Here is a 17,659-nt window from a genome sequence, read left to right as displayed (position 1 = left end):
ATAAAAATTGATTCCTAAATAATTTTCTATTATACAATAAGAGTTCTGTGCTTACCAGGAGAGGTGAACAGGTATGATTTGGTGCAAAAGCCTGAAGTGCTTGCTATTTTACTTCCTACCCTCTAAACAATGCATATCATGATCAAAGTGAAACAGGAGTGCAGGTCAGAATGGGAGACTATCAAGCTAATTTGATGTATTAGAACATTAAATTCTGATTACATATGTTCTGTAATAATAAGGAGCAAAACTGTAAAATAATCTTGGAATGATTATATTTTTGATGGAGGAAGAATGAGTGAGTTCCCAGAAAATAATACTACTTATTAGAAGTGGGCAAGAGCACAGGAATGAGTGGAAAGGCAAGGTAAAAAGAATGACTTGGGGAATCAGCCAGACGAACTTTGATACCAGAAGAGTTACTGAAAAAGCTGTCTAAAAATCTGCAAACATAGAGACTAACTTAAAAGGCTGACATGCATTTGTCCATGAAGTAATTTTTAAATAACCTAATGGTGTCCTTTGTCAGAGTAACTGTCCCAATAGATTAAAAACAGTGTGTTGTATGTTAAAGTCAATAAACCCCTTGACAACAGATCCACCTGACCTGATTATATACTAGGTTGCAAAGATCCAGATGATGGTACTGTAAGGTGGATACACAAGTAGTTAATACATCATTTCAAAGGGTAACTACCAGTGTTTGTTAAATTGTGAAGATAAATTGAGTGGGGTGTAGTAGGGGTAGGACTACTTATACGTTATGAGTGAAAAGCAGGTGCAGATCCCTCAGGGACAAGGTACAAGACTCAGTAAGTGAAAGCTTTGGCTTTTTCAAAGTTGTAGCATTACCAAGGTGAGAATCCTGGGGCACCAATGCTAATCAAATGGGGACCTGATGCAGTAGAGCCCTGCTTGGGAGTGAAGCTCAAGGGAAAGCACCACAGGGATGACTAATAATACCTGTGCTGTTTAACGCATCATACATATGCAATGTCCTGTTTTGCTCGTTAGCAAATTGATGTAACGCAGGTGCTGTTGTCTTGAATTCTGAGATCCGCAGCTGGCCTTCACCATGGTGCCCATGCAGATGGTGGGGGAAGTGAACTATCCTGGCTTACTGTAACAACGAGATAAAACGTGCTTGGGACTCTGCATACTTGGATGGAAAGAAGCAAACTATTCCAGGTCACAGGAATGAACAAGATAAGACATGCCTGGGACTCTACATACTTGGCTGGGGAAGGCGAACTATCCTGGGTTACCGTAGCAAAGTTTTCTCACACCCTACACCATGTTGTTATGGGTGGGGCCTGGATCCAATTGTGTCTGTGATTTTTACTAATGAAATACAGAGTGGGATGGAAAGCACACTTACACAACATACAAGATTAGAACTCACAATAATCGTGATGATGGTTTAAATTTAAGCTCTAAATCTTACATTCCTGAAGGATAAATATGAAATGAAAAATAACTGCAGAACTTTGGAAAAAATCTCTGGGAACCATAATGGATCACAAACCAAATATGAATCCATGTGTACAGTTTTCAAAAAGAAAAAAAAAATAGGGAAGACCGGAGGTGTACTATAGGAGAGCCATATATGACAGAAGGTAATTATTTTGCTCTGTTTGGCACTAGTGAAGCATCAGCAGGAATACTTTACCATTTAGACACTGCACTTAAGATACATACAGGCAAAACGAAAGAGAATAGAGGACAGTAATAAAAACATGTTTAGAAAACATAGAGGAAGAGTGAAAGAATTAGACTTGCATATAAAAGATTAGTTTGAGCAGGACTGTGTGTGTGAAATGTTGCTCTAAAAAGTTATTGTAGCTGGAGAGAGTTTGCTCCATGCTCCGTGAAGCTTAAGGCAAGCAGTATTAATTTTGAAGCAAGGGTGATTCAGTTTCGGTTTTTACATTGGAGAGCTTTGTGTGGAGCACTGGAATAGGTTACTCACCTATAACACACCAGTAGGATCCCCTTTCCTGTAAATCTGTAAGAACAGACTGGATAAAATTGTCTTGAGTGCCCAGACCCACTTGGTCCTGCCCCTGAGAAGGGAGAGGGACTCAGCAGTGATCTTCAGTCCCCCTGTGTTCTCAGTAAAGTAGACTGGACACAAATTCAAATACTTACCTGCAATCAGGGAATGTGATTAATTTGGTTATTAATTTAATTGTATTCCAGTCACTTTAATTTTTAAGGTTTTTATTTACATTTTTTCATGGATACATAGCAAAAGAGTAGGTGTTGCCTTATGTAAAAGATATTAAGGAGGGATACTGAATTTCCTTTATATACATATGCTAATGCAGTGGAAAAGTGACTTTGTTCTAAAAACAGCAGAGGGGTAAAAGTCCCCCATGCACATGCCTGTGTTGGGGGAGGATGGAAAGCAAGTCTTGCCAGTCCAGGAACTGAGTCACCATCCCTGGAGGTATTTAAAAGACGTGTAGATGTGGTACTCGGGACATGGTTTAGTGGTGGACTTGGCAGGGTTAGGTTTACGGTTGGACTGGCTGTTCTTAAAGGTCTTAGCCAACCTAAATGATTCTCGGATTCCATCACTGCCTCAGCTAAACTTCTGCTTTTCCCTTCCTTAGTGTAGCAGTTTACTGGGTGTGAAGTCTTAATATAACCAGGAGATGGCACAAGAGACCCTTTCAGCCTTTTAGATGTACGTACTGCACTATGAGCAAAGGTATCGTGAAAACCATCGGCCTTCTAGATGTCTGCCTATTAGAAACAGGCAAACGCGAAATGGCAGAGGTTTTTTGTGTTCCATTTTTAAAACGAACATGTGTTTATATTCAGCTGCTCCCTTTAATCTTTTAGAGAAATGCATGCACACACAACTTCATAATTTTAAACCTTAATTACCTTCTCTCGATGTGTAATGCACTCGGTGGTGTAAAACCTGTCAAAGGAAGTAGGCTGCATTGCTTGGAGGAAGCACAGACATTGAATAGCACGTTACAGGGGAAGTGTTAAGCATCTTGCGTAACTACATTCCTGTCCTCACCTGTTATAGGCTAGCTTTTCCCTTATCAGTAAAATGAGAGGGGAAGTCAGGATATGTCTGCTCCCTGTTTTGGGGTGCAGTGAAGGTAGATGGACAGAGTCATTTGTGCCCTGTTGCTACAGTTCTGCATCCTGCCAAATTTATTCTCTTCCTCAGCTGATAGTAACATTTGCCGGGTGCTTGTTGGAAGTGTCTGGAGGAAAGAAAATAGGAAGAAACAGTCTATAGTGAAGAATACAGAAGAGGGGAAGAAAAAACTAGGAACATGAAATGGAGAAAAGCCTTGAAGTCGGGGGAAGAAAAAGGTAACATTTATTTCCATTTAATTTGAACAGACTGGTTTTGGAGCAGTGCAAAGATCTGATTTATATTAGGTGCTAGTTAAGGGAAGGAAGAGTCAGTAAAATATTTTCACTGCTGGGACCAATGCATTTCAAAGCAGCATTGTATGGCACAGACCAGGATGGGCACAGAAGGTGCTGGATGACCCAGGGCTGCCAGCTGTGATGGCTCACTCTCCTGCTGACTCATCATGCTCAAATGCTAACTCTAAAATCAAGTGGGAAAAAAAAAAAAGATTCATCCTTTAATAGCTGAAAGTGAAAAGTTACTTTTAGGAAAGATAAATGCTTTAGTCATAGTATGGCTAAATTTCTTTAGAAGGTATTTGTGGGAAACAAAAAGTAAAAATAATGGAACATTTCTGATTTAATGCATTCTTAGTTTTATATGTAATAGATTGTTAAATGTAACTTTAGAAGTAACCATTGTGGAAAAAACTTATCCTTCAGCAAAGACTGGGAAAGGAAAAAGCCTTGATCTAAAATGTGAAGTAAGCCTTTCTGTTAGGTTTTGAAAAGCTTTCAGGGTGTCTCAGTGTGCCATTTTGTGGTCTTGATCAGATTGTTAGTCCAAGCAATCTGAACAATTGCTAAAACCAGTGGGATTTATGTCAATTTGCATGTGCACATTATTCTCTATAGGTGCGTGTCATAACCCTAGATAATTCATATTTTTAACACAACCCAGATCCTAAAGCATATTTATGCACCTGACAATTAAACCCTATCAACTCTGGAAAATCAAACCACTTCTAAAGCCCATTTTCATGCTGCTTCCTTTCAACTAATAGTTTTAGCAGTCTAATTACTAGTCTAGACAGAATAAATCTAAATACAGACTTCTGAGCATTTCTGTTTGAGTGGTGTCCATAGAGATCTCTCTCAATGACAGTATGACAGCAATAAGTGCTGAAGAAGGATTTACATGCCTGAAACTTGGCTGGTTTTCCAACTATAATAGTTTGTCTAATAAAAATGTAAAATAAATTTTAAAAAAAGAAGGAATCTGCTGGTGAACTTGCTTCTGTAACAGCAGTGGTACATGTTTCAAATGTGGTCCTGAGTCATATTGACTTTGACTTCTTTTTTAATAAGCTTAATTTGGGGTAAGGAACTGTTAAAAACGTAACATATATAAGTGGTTTCTTTCTTAACATTTACAGCATCTCTCTGCAGAATATATATCTTTTAAAAACATTTCACGGATTCAGCTTAGCTGCTGGTAACAGCCTTATGCTAAGGAGCCATGGGAGCTCTTGGCATTTTGAGTGCTGTGCTGATTTAGATCAATTCCAAGCATGATGAGACACTGAGACATTTCATTTTCATCTATGCATTGTCACTCTGTTTATTCCAGGCCCTCCTGTTATTTCTGCCAGGAAAAGACATATGGTCTTCTCATTCCTCATGGAAAAGTAGCTCTTATTCTGTCAAAGAGGAAAGATTATAATAATTGATAATAAAGAGATTGGTTAGAGGCCATTTGTAATGCTTTTAAGTCCTAAAGAGTGATTTCTCAGAAATTACAATGGTTGGATAAACATGCCATGTCAAAGACCCTATAAATTGTATAGCAGATGCCAGCAGCCCTTGCTTCACTGGGCAGACCTTCACAGGAAATCCACATGTCCACAGATGAACACACATCCTCCTGTGTGTCCTAAGCTGCCTTTTTCACTCTTTTAATTGCATCACCACCTAGCTACTCCCAAGGACCACACATTCACTCTAGTCTAGTCTCACAGGACCCTCTACTGTTACAATAAAGGGTCACCTGCTGCTGCAAAATGACAGTCCCCTCATTTGGCTGTGTGTACCTCCCCTGCAGCGAGGCCAAGTCATGGCAGTTTTCTCCAGTACCTGTGGGGAACCCAAGATACTTGGCAGTCCTTAGTTATTCTCAAAGCTTCAGTAAGAAGGGGATATCTTGGAGCACAATCCTGCCCCTCTGCAGGGCTCCGAGCTGGCTGACTAGGGCAGAGCTGGCCTTTGGGTTGGAAGATGTGGAGCAGCAATTAGTTCTCAAAGGCTGGGCTGTTATCCCAAAATACATCTGTTATCAACTGCCTAGTAGGCATCCAAGGAGGATTAGCTAGTTCCACAGAACCTCCTCAGCCTGAGACTAGTGTTGCATGTATACATTTCTGCGGACCTGCTTTGCATATAAGCACCATTATCTTGATCCCATCCTACCTGTCCCAGCCAGGCATCTATAAAGCCATTTCTTGGCCTCTCTGAATGCAGCTGCAGCTAACACAAAATATAGGGGTCAGTGCTAAGTGACAAATCTCAACTCACTTTAATTCCCCTGGATGATAAAATGTTCCCTTCTACATCAACTCCCACAGAATGGCCTGGCCTGGGGTGGCATTTGGCATTATGATCCTCAGCCTCCTTTGGTCTTCAGGAAGCTGATGGCCCTTATTTTCATGGGGAAGGTGCTGACTCCCCAAAGAGAGCAACTATGTATTGTACAAACACCTACATAAAGTTTAAGACTCGTGCTAGTGGCAGTCATGTTTGTATATCAGCTCTTTGTCTTAACCTCCTTATAGCAGCAGAGTGAAGAGTCCTGTCTGTTACTGCTTCACACTCTGACAAATTCCTGAGGACTTCAGCATGAGCAGGTTTTCATCCCATTGGCAACATCACTTGATTTTAAACATGGTATTTCTGAATCACAGTTTAGCAGGAGGTTTTCAAACAAATACCTAATGAATAATACATAGAAACAGAAAGAAGGCAGCTTAAGAATTTTAGATAAAATTAAACTAGCAGCTGTTAAATATTGTAGCAGTCATTACATCCAGAAGTCATCTGCCATCCATCCAGGATACTTACACATTTTATGGATAATGGAAATGAGATTTGGTTTAACCTTGTCACAACATGATCAATTTGTGTCTCTGAGAGCTCAACATTTGACACCATCTTTTGGCTGTGACATTTGCCTCAATAAAATGCAATTAATAAACCAGCAGTGTATAACGATGTAATTTGCAGCTCAGATGGTGAAAATGTCTTAAAATCTGTAAAGAAACTATGTGACAGATGTTATCAGTGGATGCTAAAACCCGAGATTTTCTATTTTTTAGAGCACCATCATATGTCATGTATTCTTTTTGTCCTATCCAGCAGCTTGCCAAGTGCCTTTATCTGGTGACATAAAATAAAGCTGGAAAAAATAACATCATACAGATAGACTGTTTTATACTTTAAAAAAAATATTTGTATATAGCTATATAAGTATATATGTTATATAAAGTAAGTAGCGTGTAATTATATTAGTCACATTTATATGTATATAAAATATTATGTAGGGACTAGGAATGGAAATAATTCTGGACACGAGGGACATATTTATCTCCTTGGGATGGGATCTTGCCCCATCTGTGCTGCGGAATGCTGTTAAAGTACTGAGAGATTTAAATTGAGAAGGAAGCTTGCAGGAAAGTTACACTTCCTTTTTCTGATGTTTGTAAGAATTTAGTCCTTGAGAAAGGTATTTTGCCTTACTGCAAAGGAGGCTTGGCAGGATTCTGCAGGCCAGCGATGGCACTAGTATTCCCACTTCTGACTGGAGAGGCTGCTGCCAGGCCACCTGTTAAATACAGCGAACTCAAGGGACTTGTCATTTAGTAACTCGGTTAACAGAGCAGACTCCTGTATGTCTCCTCTCCATCTCCTGCCTGCTTGGTCTGCTCTGTGAAATATGTTGGCACCAGAAGTGGCTAATGCTCAGAAGTTCTGATATTTTAAAATATTTCCTCAGGTTTGTGGTGGGGGTGGTCTTCACATTTACCTAATGAAAAGAATAGTTAAGAGCCTGTACTTGCAATACTTGAGGTGGGATGGGGAAGGGGGGGGGGGGGATTTCTTTATAAAATAAAGGAAATTTAAAACCAATCTTGTACAATTTGGCCAAGTAAACTTTCTAAACTTTCCATTGTTAATCAGAAAATGCTTAGGAAGGATAAATGGATGAGGTTTCAAGTAATTAGATATCAAACACTTTCATACAGTGGAAAAAAATCCAAATATGTATGTCCTGCAGGGCTTTGTCCATGCTAGAGATGTTTGTGGACTTCTTTAGGTAGGTAACAGATGTACAGGAGGCATTAATGCTTGAACGTTTGTTTAGACATTTTTACACCAGTTCCCTTAGTTTCTTCCAGGAAGCTTGTTCAGTGGGCTCAGGCTACTGCTGCAGTGCAGGCTGCGATGTCAATCCCTACCTACAGAGGCCAGAAACGAAGGGCTCCAGGGGGGCTCTGGTCATTCCTAGTTGTGGTTCTAGATAGGTTATTAGCCACCTTTAAATAAAGGTGATGATAGTGTTTGTATTTTTGTTGGTTAGAGACAATTAAACTCTGGAACAGTGGCGTCACCGGTAGAGCAGAGGAGGGCTCAGACTATGTCATGAGAATGAAGAAGGGAGAGACAGAGCTTAGAAGGGGCTCACAAGTCAAACTTGAACATGGTTCAATGAAACAATTTTCTAGTAAGCAGAAAATGGTAGGATTTCGTGATGGATGAATATAGCAACCATATTTTGAGCAGACAGGAAGTTGAAATGTTGGGTTTAGGAAACAAATAGATGAAGAGGGTTTGAATAAAACTTTTTATTGGATTAATATAAAGAAAAGGATATATCTTTATAAGACTAAAATTGAATACATTGAAAGATTTAGACATAAACTAAGTAGGAGGGGTTCAGTCTTCAAGCCACTGCCTCACTGACAGTCTAAGAAATAGATAGAAGCATAGTTACATTAACTGTCATCGCAGAGAAAGTGAATGCTGAGAAATCAGGCAGGAGTGGCAGAATAACAGAGCAAGCCACAGGGTAAATGGACAGTAGAGCACTGGGTTTGTGTACAGGTGGTAGAGGTGAGCGTAAAGCAGAAGGCAGGAACAAGGACAGACAAATCAGACATGCAGTCGTGATTTCTGGAGGCAGAATGATACCAAGCATGGGTGTGATAGGAGTTATGGATGGTACCATAGTCTCACTCTGTTCTTTCACAGGAGGGGAGGATGATAAGGGGAGGGAATTCATGGGTACCCTGCAGTGAAAAACTGCCCATGAAGCACCAGGAACCTCTTGTCAATATACTATGGAGGCATTACTGCAGCAGCCAAGTGTGTTCCTGGTGCACGCAAAACCCAAAGATGGAGGGGAACACTTCTGAAAGACATGCATAAGGTAATAAGAGGAAAGACAGGGAGAGTAAGATAGCAGAGAAACCTGTGTGACCTGCACAGCCACGAGAGATCTGGGAGGGAAGATATGACATGAATTCTGTAACCTCAGCAGAAATCTCAGCAGAATGTTAATTCTAAGGCAATAGTTGTATTTTTCTGATTCTTTAGTCCAGAGAACATACTTTATATAAGCACCCAGAGCCCAGTCGATTCGTACGACCCAACAGCCTTGACCTTTACCTTTTTCTGTTTCACAGCCTTCTCCAAAGCCCTCACCCTATGCCTGGTGCTTATAGCCTGATGCTGCAGTCCCGGGAGAATGGAATGAGTGAGTTTATCCACTTGCCTGCCTCAGGCTGTCTCGGGAACATAGTGCTCAGCCCGGAGAGGAGCAGGCTTGAGAAGTTCCGTTTAGACAGTGGATCTTCAGCGTCTAAAGGAATGAAAAAGCCAGCTCCAGGGGAAGGGGGAGCGGGAGCAACAGCGTCCCCGCTCCTCCCGCCAGCGCCCGAGGATGCTGGTGCCTGTGCGCTCCCCCGGGGGTGCATTCCCCAGCGCCGTTTGAGGCCGCTCGGCTCTATAAATGCCATTTGCATCGGGATAGGATGTAACAAGAGCTGTAAATCACTGACGGCGAAGTGAGCTCCTCCAGGGGCAGACACGGCGGAGCCGAGCCTCTGCGAGCTGTGGCAATGTGTGAACGGTATCTTTTGTTGGGGGGGAGGACTGATGGCAATTAGATGATACTTATCTGGCCCTTTGATGTGTATTTACACAAACAACGTTTCCCTCCGGGACTTGCCGTATAAAGGAGGAGCCGTGCTCCCCGACACCCTCCTTCCCGGCATCTCCGAAACAAGGCAGGATGACCAAGGCCCCTTTCTCAGTGGAGTGGTTGTCCCAGAGCAGTCAGGCCCTCAAGAGCCCCGCCGAGGGCTCCCCGCACCGAGCATCCTCCGCGGGCCACCGGCCCGGCTCCGGCTCCGGCTCCGGCTCCAGCCCCGGCTTGAGCGAGCGGAGCAAGGAGCAGTCCGCCGGCCCGCGGGCCGGGAGAGGCGGCAGGAGCAGGGAGCGCTTGGCGGCCCCCGCCGCTGCAGGTAACGGCGGTCTCCGCGGCCGTCGGGGCATCCTGGTGCCCCCGCGGTGGCGGGAGGAGGGCGGACGGGGCCCTGCGCCGCCCCCGGTAGGGCGCGACGGTGCGGTGCCTGCCCCGAGGCGGAGCGGGCGGGCGGGCACCCCCCAGGTTCCCGGGCCCGGCTCGATACCGAAAAAGCCGGTCGAAACGTACGGACATACGCTGTCAGGCTGACCCTTTTCTCCCTCTCCCCAGGAGCAGGCGGGCGGCCGGGGGGCGCGGGGCAGCCCCCGCCGGAGGGGGGTGCCGAGTGCTCGGGCCCCGAGGAGCCCGGCGGCCGGGGCGGCCGGCGGCTGCGCACGGCCTTCAGCGCGGAGCAGCTCAGCACCCTGGAGAGCTCCTTCCAGCGGCAGCAGTACCTGGGGGCGGCCGAGCGCCGCAAGCTGGCCGGCAGGATGCGGCTCTCGGAGGTGCAGGTGAGGGCGGCGGCGGCGCGGGGGGCACGGGGCACGGGGCAGGGGGCAGGGGCTGGGTGCCCTTGTAACCTCATCTCTCCTCGTCCCTCCTCCCCTCTGCCCCCCCCCCCCCCAGATCAAGACCTGGTTTCAGAACCGCCGGATGAAGCTCAAGCGGCAGCTGCAGGAGCTGAGGACGGAGCCTTTCTGCAGCGCCCCCCTCCCCTACGGACCTCAGAGCGGCGGCGTGCCCTTGCCGCTCACGTACGTGGCCCCGGCACCACCTCTGCCCCGGCAAGGGGCTGCCTCTGCGGGCTTCACCTTGGCGGCGGTGCCGGCACCCGCCCTGGACCTCAGCAGCGCCTGCAGAGCACAGCCTGTGGGCTTTTGGGCGGCACCCTGCTTTGTAGGGTACAGGGATCCCAGAGCTTTCTTGCTGGGTGTCTGACCCTCTGATACGGACTGTGACTAAGGAGGATTTGCACTACTGATGCTATCTGGGCTGCCCTTGCCTGTAACTGCCTGGTGGAGTTACGACGCAGCACTGAGCAAAACATTTTATGGGGCGTACTGGACAATCTGAATCGTGGACTTTAGGCCCCTGCATTTATAGGCAACTGTGTAAAATGGAAACACAGTGGGACAAACACTAATATAAATGGAATCGTTCAATAAACCTAAACTTTTTCCAGCTTTCATGTGAATTCCTTTCACAAGGACTGTAGAGCTATTTATCCTGCCCTAAAAGAGAGCTCCTCTTCATTATAGGAAGCATAGACTCCTTATTCTCTAGATCTGTTCTGGCTTCCTGCAATGTACTGAGGGTGAGTGCAAAAAAGCATGAATTTCTCCCGTCCTCTAAAGCCGGTATGCAACCCCTTCAGCTACGTCCTAGGTGGCACTTTCTCTGATGGGACTGTGCTTTTAACCAAATACGTGGATGCACCTGTTACTAACACTTAACACTGGGCTTGTCATTATAGTGGAACAGATGTTTTCTGTTGGAGCCCTTTAAATAACATATAGAATATGATTTTAAGATGTAGAAAGTTACTTTCTAAATATATCATGCTCTCATGTGCAGCCTCAGTAGATCAGTAGGGCCTCTTGCCTAAACAGATCTTGGAAAGCATGTAGCCTTGAAATTTCTTATCAACAGAACAGTATCTCGGCATCTCACATGCACCTGATGGGGTGTGACGTGAGGGCGATGACCAAAAGAAATGTAACATTCCAAAGCTGGTGTTCCCTAAGTGGCAGTAAAGTATGTTACCATTGTGCTATGCACTTTTTTCATTTGAATAATGCTCTAGAAGACTTAAGATCAAAATGTCCTGATTCCAGGCTAGAGAAAGGGCTCTGAGAAATGATCCTTGACTGATGTAAGTTGCCATAAATCTTTCAAAGTCAATTGTCAACTAACATGAAAAGAGCAATAAAAATTTCCATCACTTTAGAGTTGATCTCGGGGGTTATTAGAAGATTTCCGGCGCATTGGTAATCTGGGCCCACATAATGAATAGTCTGAAGGTTCTCTGTCAGTCATCCTTGAATACACCTATTTTCTTTTGTATACAGGGGCCAATCTGCCACTTGAGTACACTTGCCTGGTAAAAAGCAACATTATGTGCCTCTGAAGGCTGTGGCCTTTGATTTTCTGAGTAGCTGTCACATTTGGAAGTCTCCTTAATTATTTTGTAATCCATGCAGTATTTTTCTAGCCTTTTGAGATATTTGCTTGCAATTGCACAATTAATGTGGCTCTAATGCAAGAGTTTCAGAAAACTAATGAGGGCTCAGGTGCTATCAGTCTTGCTGAGATCTCTTCAAGAATATGATGCAGTTTGGGATTAAGGAAATTTGTTGACACGAGATAAAAATTCCCACTGAATGGAAGCTTATTTCTCAAAGTCAGGTATTACTAAATGGTTGTATTGATTCGAAGAAAAAAAAATCTGCAATTCTCTCTGCATCTTTCAAATGTCATTAGGGAACGGGGATGTTTCCAGAAAGCTCTGCAATGGTGAATATTCTCTCTGCTCTAAAGCGGCGACATTTTTAAAATAGCAAAACAGTCAAGGCCAACAAATATAAAAATTACCTAAAAAAATAAACACAAGGGCCTTAAGTGTGAGACTCGATTTGGCTCTCCCGTTTTCAAGGCAATAGTGGTTGAGGGGTTAGGTGATCCCCTTATAATCCTGTATGGCCAGAGGAGAACCCCACCTCTCCTCCAAATGCCTTGCTCACCCCGTACGAAAGGAATAGTAACAGCCCTTCGTGCTGTTAGAAGCCAGAGCCGACGGTATGGGGGGCTGGTGGGGGGGGGGCAGCACCCTCCGAGGGGACCGCAGGACTCCGGGCTGCCCGCAGCGCTGCGGGAGCGACCCAGCCCCGGGCCAAAAGGGGGGGGGGGGTTGGTGACAGGGAAGGGGGGACGGGAACCACCGCAGCTGGGCCCGGGGGAAGTGAGAGGGAGATGAAAAGGCTCGGGAGGAGAGAGCGAGAACAAAGCGCTCCCACCCGCGGAGGGGAGCTGCTTCCGTGGGGCAGGGTTTGTGCCGGGCCGGAGCCTTCCCCGGAGGATAATAAGGGAGGGGCAGAAGCGCACCTTATCGGGGTCTCCAGACGTCCCGAGTGAGCTGTGTCCCGGGGGCAGCTCTGGCTGAGCCCTGCCGGGGTGTCTGTCCCGTCCTCCCCGGCTCTACCCTCCCGGCCCCGGGGCTGGTAACACGGAGCCGGCCTGACGCTGCGTCTGCCCGCACCCGAGCACGGTTCGACTGAGGTCCAGCGGTGCTCGGGGGCGGGGGGGCAGTTGCCCCCTCCGTGCAAAGGTTTAGAGCAAGCCAGAGGCAACCGGGGCTGCCGGGACAACACGGAGTGCTGCAGTCTTTGCCACGATTTAAACCCACGGGGGTTGCGGGGACCACGCTGGGGACAAGCAGGGCTGCGGGGCCGAGCGGCACCGGCCACGGGGCGAGCTGGGAGGTGGCGGCTTGGCTTGCGGGGTGCGTGTGTGCGGCTGGCTGTGGTCTTGCTGAGGCGGGGGGGGCGTGCTGGGGGCGCGGGCAGGTTAGCGGCGCTGAGGGGGTGCCCTCTCTTCGGGCGTATGAGCTGCAGAACGGCTGGCGAGGGAGAAGCCGGGCTCTGTTTGAAAAGGTGCTAATGATCACTTAACATAATGACTCTTTGGCCACATGTATGCTCTACAAGCACACGAAATGCCTAGCCGGTGTTCTGGCAGCGCTAGCTTGCAAATGTTGTCTCGTTTCCCGACAACAGCTCAAATAAACGCGAGAGGTGATGCTCGCTTGACCGAGTCCCTAATGGTAGCAGATTCCTCCGAATATCTACGTGATAATTCCTCTTCTACCTGCAAAAGTCGGCTTTCTCTAGAAGGTAGCTACTGCATCCCAGCGGTCTAGAAAACTGTATGTGAAACCCTTTCATCGTTGCCAAAACGGTCCAATTCTATTCCTAAAGCGCGGGTGCAAGTTTTCCCTTTGATCTGAGAGAAAGAAACTCGGACATCCCTTCCTATTTCACTCCTGCTTGACTGTGTTTTACGCCCGGCAGCAATAAAGCCATACTAGTCCCGGCGCAGGACCCGTGCACGCCGGCAGACCCCGCCGGAGAGCAAAACCATCCAGCTCCGGCACCGCAGAGCATCCTGCTCTGATCAGCAGCCCCGCAGCTGATGATAACCTCCTCCCGGCTCAGCAGCCCCGCAGCTGATGATAACCTCCCGGCTCAGCAGCCCCGCAGATAAGCTCCCGAGCTGCCCCCCCCAGCGCGGCCGAGGGCCCCCTTCGTTTTCTAGCACTCCCCTTTGTGTCTTTAATCGCATGACAATAAGCACCAGTACCGGAATGCTCTCCGGCAAGACAAAGCGGGGTGTCTGCAAGTCAGCTACAAATGGAAGGAAAAGCTGAGTCGATTAGCTGGGGAGGAGCAGCTTAATGCTTGTGCGGTGAAACTGCTGGAGCTCCCGGCCCGGCGGCTCTGGAGGAAGAGGCTGTATAACCTGGAAACTGGGCTCCCCGGGGAGGAAAAGGGGGCGGGAGGAGAAAAATTGCCAGAGCACTAACTTCAAAGCCTTTCTCCCCTGCGGTGCGTACGCGGAGGGGGAGAAACATGATTGAATTAGCACCGCGGTAATGGCAGGGAGCCGTCTGCAGCCCGCGCTCGTTACCGCCTGCCCCAATTTGGCGAGAGCAGCCAAGAGGGGACCGGGAATAGGGTCGGGGTATCCTCCCCCCCCGCAGCTCCCAGACACGGTGGAGCCGCTCCAGGGGCCTCTTTACAAACCAGGTGAAGTTATTCGGCGTTGCGTGCTAATCGGGAGAGATCTCGCACTGGCAGGCCATTACGTCTAATTGCTGCCCATTATCTCTTTCTTTGATACGCAATTAGATGACAATTAACTTGATAAATCCCGCTGAAGCGGGGGGAGGAAGAAAGAGGAGAGATCTCTTGGTCTCGACGTGTTCCTTGTGTAAATTTTACTACTTTTCTTTTATAGTTGTCCCTTAAACTCCTAGGTTCCGACCTAGCGTTATCTTCTAACAGTATTTAGTAGGGAGCTAATCCCAGCATCTCTTTGGTATGCAGGTAGGTTAAGCGCTTTAATTCTTATTTTGGAGCTTAGCTATTCTGCCTGGGCAATTCTGAGCAACTGCGGAGGCGTCACAAGTCCTCGGGCAACGCGGTGATGGTGCGGATGGGAATTCAAATACTATTTTGTTTCCAGCTAACTTGTACTTAACTTATCTAGGCGCTTTGTCTATTAGTTGCGCAAAGAACTGAAGGAGATCTCCCCGATAAATTGCTTTTAATGCAAAGTGCGTGTTTGCTCCCACAACTGCTGAACGGGAATACCTGGCCTTGCAGTGTGTGAGCCGGGAGGGAAGAGGGCTGAGCGCTGCCGAGTGAGGCAGGAGCGTTTGTGACTTGCTGTGTGTGAGCCCGCGTGGCTCCCGCGTGTGTGTGAGCCCGCGTGGCTCCCGCGTGTGTGTGAGCCCGCGTGGCTCCCGCGGGCGAAGGAGCGACTGGGTGATGGCGCTGTTAGCGTTCACGGGTACTTCAAACAGAAAAGCATCTATTCCCCAACAATCGATCTCGTTGATGCCTAATTGACTACCTAATAGCACCTATCAGGACATCAAAGGAGGCTCTGAATAACCTAGTTAGCATTTCCAAAGGGGAGCAGCGGAGGGTACCAACAGTCCTCAATTGTCCCACCGGGCGGGGGCAGGGCGCCCAGCCCGGGCCCTGCGACCGGCCCCAGTCCCGGGTTTCCTGCGGCCCCGGCTGGAGCTGGGCAAATACCTTGTCTTGCCTGCACCTCCAGCAATGTCAACCTCGTTCCCTGCAGTAAGTCAGCTTACTTGCCTCTGAAGGGCTGCCACGCTGCCCCAGACTCTCGGCTCCTGCCTGTTTGCGCAGCTGAACGTGGGGCGTTTGCGTGGTTTTCCCCCGAGGGTTGGGGTAGCATTGCCGTTGTTCTTAATGCATCCTCTATCCCTCCCACTTCTCCAGTTTTGTCAAGAAGACTTTGAAATATCTGGGCTTTTCAGAAAGATGAGATCTGCCTATGATGGAACCTGTAACTTAGTAGCCCAGCAGGTCCCAGGTCTGGTGACCTAGTGCATCAGCTCTTAATCCATGATAAATGCTATGATAGTTTGCTCAGTATACTGTTTTTTCATGGACTACTTACAAACATGGCTAGTAGAAGGAAAGTTTGGAACATGAAGATTTGCCCAATTATGCTAGAAATTATTTTTCTTGAAAAAGTTTGTTCTGTTTTCCAATTTGTGGCCACTTTCTCTTATGCTGTCACACAAAAAGAGGTGTGGTGGTATGTTGAAGGACTTGGCACACCAACAGCATCCTTGGGGAATACAAGTCCTTCAGCTTCTAGTAAAGGGTGAGCTTCTAGTAACTGGTCCACGAAATGCTGCAGCCTAGATCATGGGCTGAACCTTCCCCCCAACAATACCTTCCTGCGTGGAGAGCTGCTACAATCCTGCCTGTTCTCATGGGGTTATACTTTGTGTGTGTGCACAAAGCCCCAAAAGAAATCTTCCCATTGTGTCCCAGTGAGATCCACCATTTGTCCCTGGAAGTCTTGTAGAGTTCACATGAAAAGAGCGCTTTGTCCTGATGATCTTAGCTGTAATTCTCACATCCTGGTATTAATCACCGAACCTAAATTTCAGGGCATCATACTAAGTTACAAGTGCGCATAAGTTATCAGTAAATTTCCTGAGGTGAACGTGTTTCTTACGGTTGTAAGGCTTACGTGCAAATGCAGAACAATAAATATTTTGAAATATGATTTGGAGAAATGGGTCCACTATGTTCTTAATATAAATCAGGTAAGAAAAATACATGTATTTTCCAAAATAATACAGCATTCCCAAGTTCTGGGTATACAGAATTCTACATGAAAAGACATTAATGCCCCTAAAAACTTAGATTTATTTTTGATCGTGGTTATATATCAATTGAGTGATAGAAAATAATTCAATGGAAGTAAATTTGTGTCTCCTATAAGCATCATATTTCTGCAAGGTGAGGGGAGGACTTAACTGCAGCTGTAGAGCCTCTATCCACCAGGGTCATCAAAGTTTTCAAGTTTCTCAAGCTGCCACCTCTTTCTGATGGGAGCTACAATAGCCACATAACACCTCACACCCCTTCCCCATCTGTTCCAGGGTTTTGTGGTCCACAGATGCAGCTACATTCATTGGAGTGGGGGGTGGGGGTGGGTGGGGGGGAGTAGGGTTAGGTATAAACATCTTATTCAATAAGCAATTCAGATTGGAATCTAAATTAAAAAAAAAAAAAAAGAAAAGAAAAAAGTCAGTTTTCATTGCCTTTCAGCAGACAGTAGGACAGGTCAGCTTCCCGGCATCTTCAGTAACAAAGGAGAGGGGAAATGGCAGCAGCTATTCAGGGCTACTCACAGTTTCCTTCTATCAGACACACCGTGTATAAATGCAAATGCACATGCTGGGCTCTCTGGGCACAGCACTGAATGGTCATCTCGTGCCTGGTTTTATTTTGGCAGTAGGAATGAAGCGTCCTTCCATAGATGGTAGTCCCTGGGTGTCCCTGTGTGCCTGGGTGAGGGGACTGCAGGGCACAAGGTGATACCAAAAAGCCGGTCGAAGAAACTCTCTAAGACTCGTTTTGGAGTTTTAGAAAGTAGGCATTCTTTATTGCAGAGCTGGATGCATGGGGGATAGTTCCAGCTAGCGTGCATACCACTGCTTTAGCACTAACAGGTTATATAGAATAACTAATTGCGTATTAATCAGATTAGTATACATATACATAAAAATAATTGCAACTGATTATCTTAGTACTGCCTACATCCGCTCATGCGCAATGAAGGATCCATTTGAGTCGAAGGGCTGCTTTTGCAACCACCGACCCATCTGAAGTTCTTGTTGGCTGTCCTTGAAGTCTTTATTCTTGTCCTTGTTCTTTGATCGTGAAGCTGAACGCAGCTTCCATCACATGTGATCAGTTTCAACATTGT

The 17,659-nt window shown here is 46.5% G+C and overlaps 1 protein-coding gene across 3 annotated transcripts; it reads left to right on the top strand.

Moving 5' to 3' along the window:
- Positions 1-2,272: 2,272 nt before the first annotated feature.
- On the top strand, positions 2,273-11,566 carry LOC138687742 (homeobox protein MSX-2-like). Of its 3 annotated transcripts, XM_069796690.1 has the most exons (5): positions 2,273-2,689; positions 3,191-3,339; positions 8,838-8,908; positions 9,911-10,131; positions 10,247-11,566. In XM_069796690.1, exons 2-5 carry the CDS (start codon positions 3,305-3,307, stop codon positions 10,556-10,558), a joined length of 639 nt encoding a protein of 212 aa, XP_069652791.1. In that variant the 5' UTR covers positions 2,273-2,689; positions 3,191-3,304; the 3' UTR covers positions 10,559-11,566. The 3 variants fall into 3 exon arrangements, with proteins under 3 accessions (XP_069652791.1, XP_069652793.1, XP_069652794.1); XM_069796692.1 differs by lacking the exon at positions 2,273-2,689 and having other exon boundaries at positions 2,703-3,339; XM_069796693.1 differs by lacking the exons at positions 2,273-2,689; positions 3,191-3,339 and having other exon boundaries at positions 7,886-9,677.
- Positions 11,567-17,659: the final 6,093 nt, after the last annotated feature.

This window comes from Haliaeetus albicilla, chromosome 11 (genome assembly GCF_947461875.1).
Source record: "Haliaeetus albicilla chromosome 11, bHalAlb1.1, whole genome shotgun sequence".
Classification (NCBI taxonomy): Eukaryota; Metazoa; Chordata; class Aves; order Accipitriformes; family Accipitridae; genus Haliaeetus; species Haliaeetus albicilla.
This window is presented reverse-complemented; position numbering and strand designations above follow the sequence as displayed.

Coding starts and splice junctions, on each gene's coding strand:
- LOC138687742 (XM_069796693.1), top strand. CDS start 9,446: ATGACCAAGGCCCCTTTCTCAGTGGAGTGGTTGTCCCAGAGCAGTCAG. Junction 9,678..9,910: donor GGCGGCCCCCGCCGCTGCAG/GTAACGGCGGTC, acceptor CCCTCTCCCCAG/GAGCAGGCGGGCGGCCGGGG. Junction 10,132..10,246: donor TGCGGCTCTCGGAGGTGCAG/GTGAGGGCGGCG, acceptor CCCCCCCCCCAG/ATCAAGACCTGGTTTCAGAA.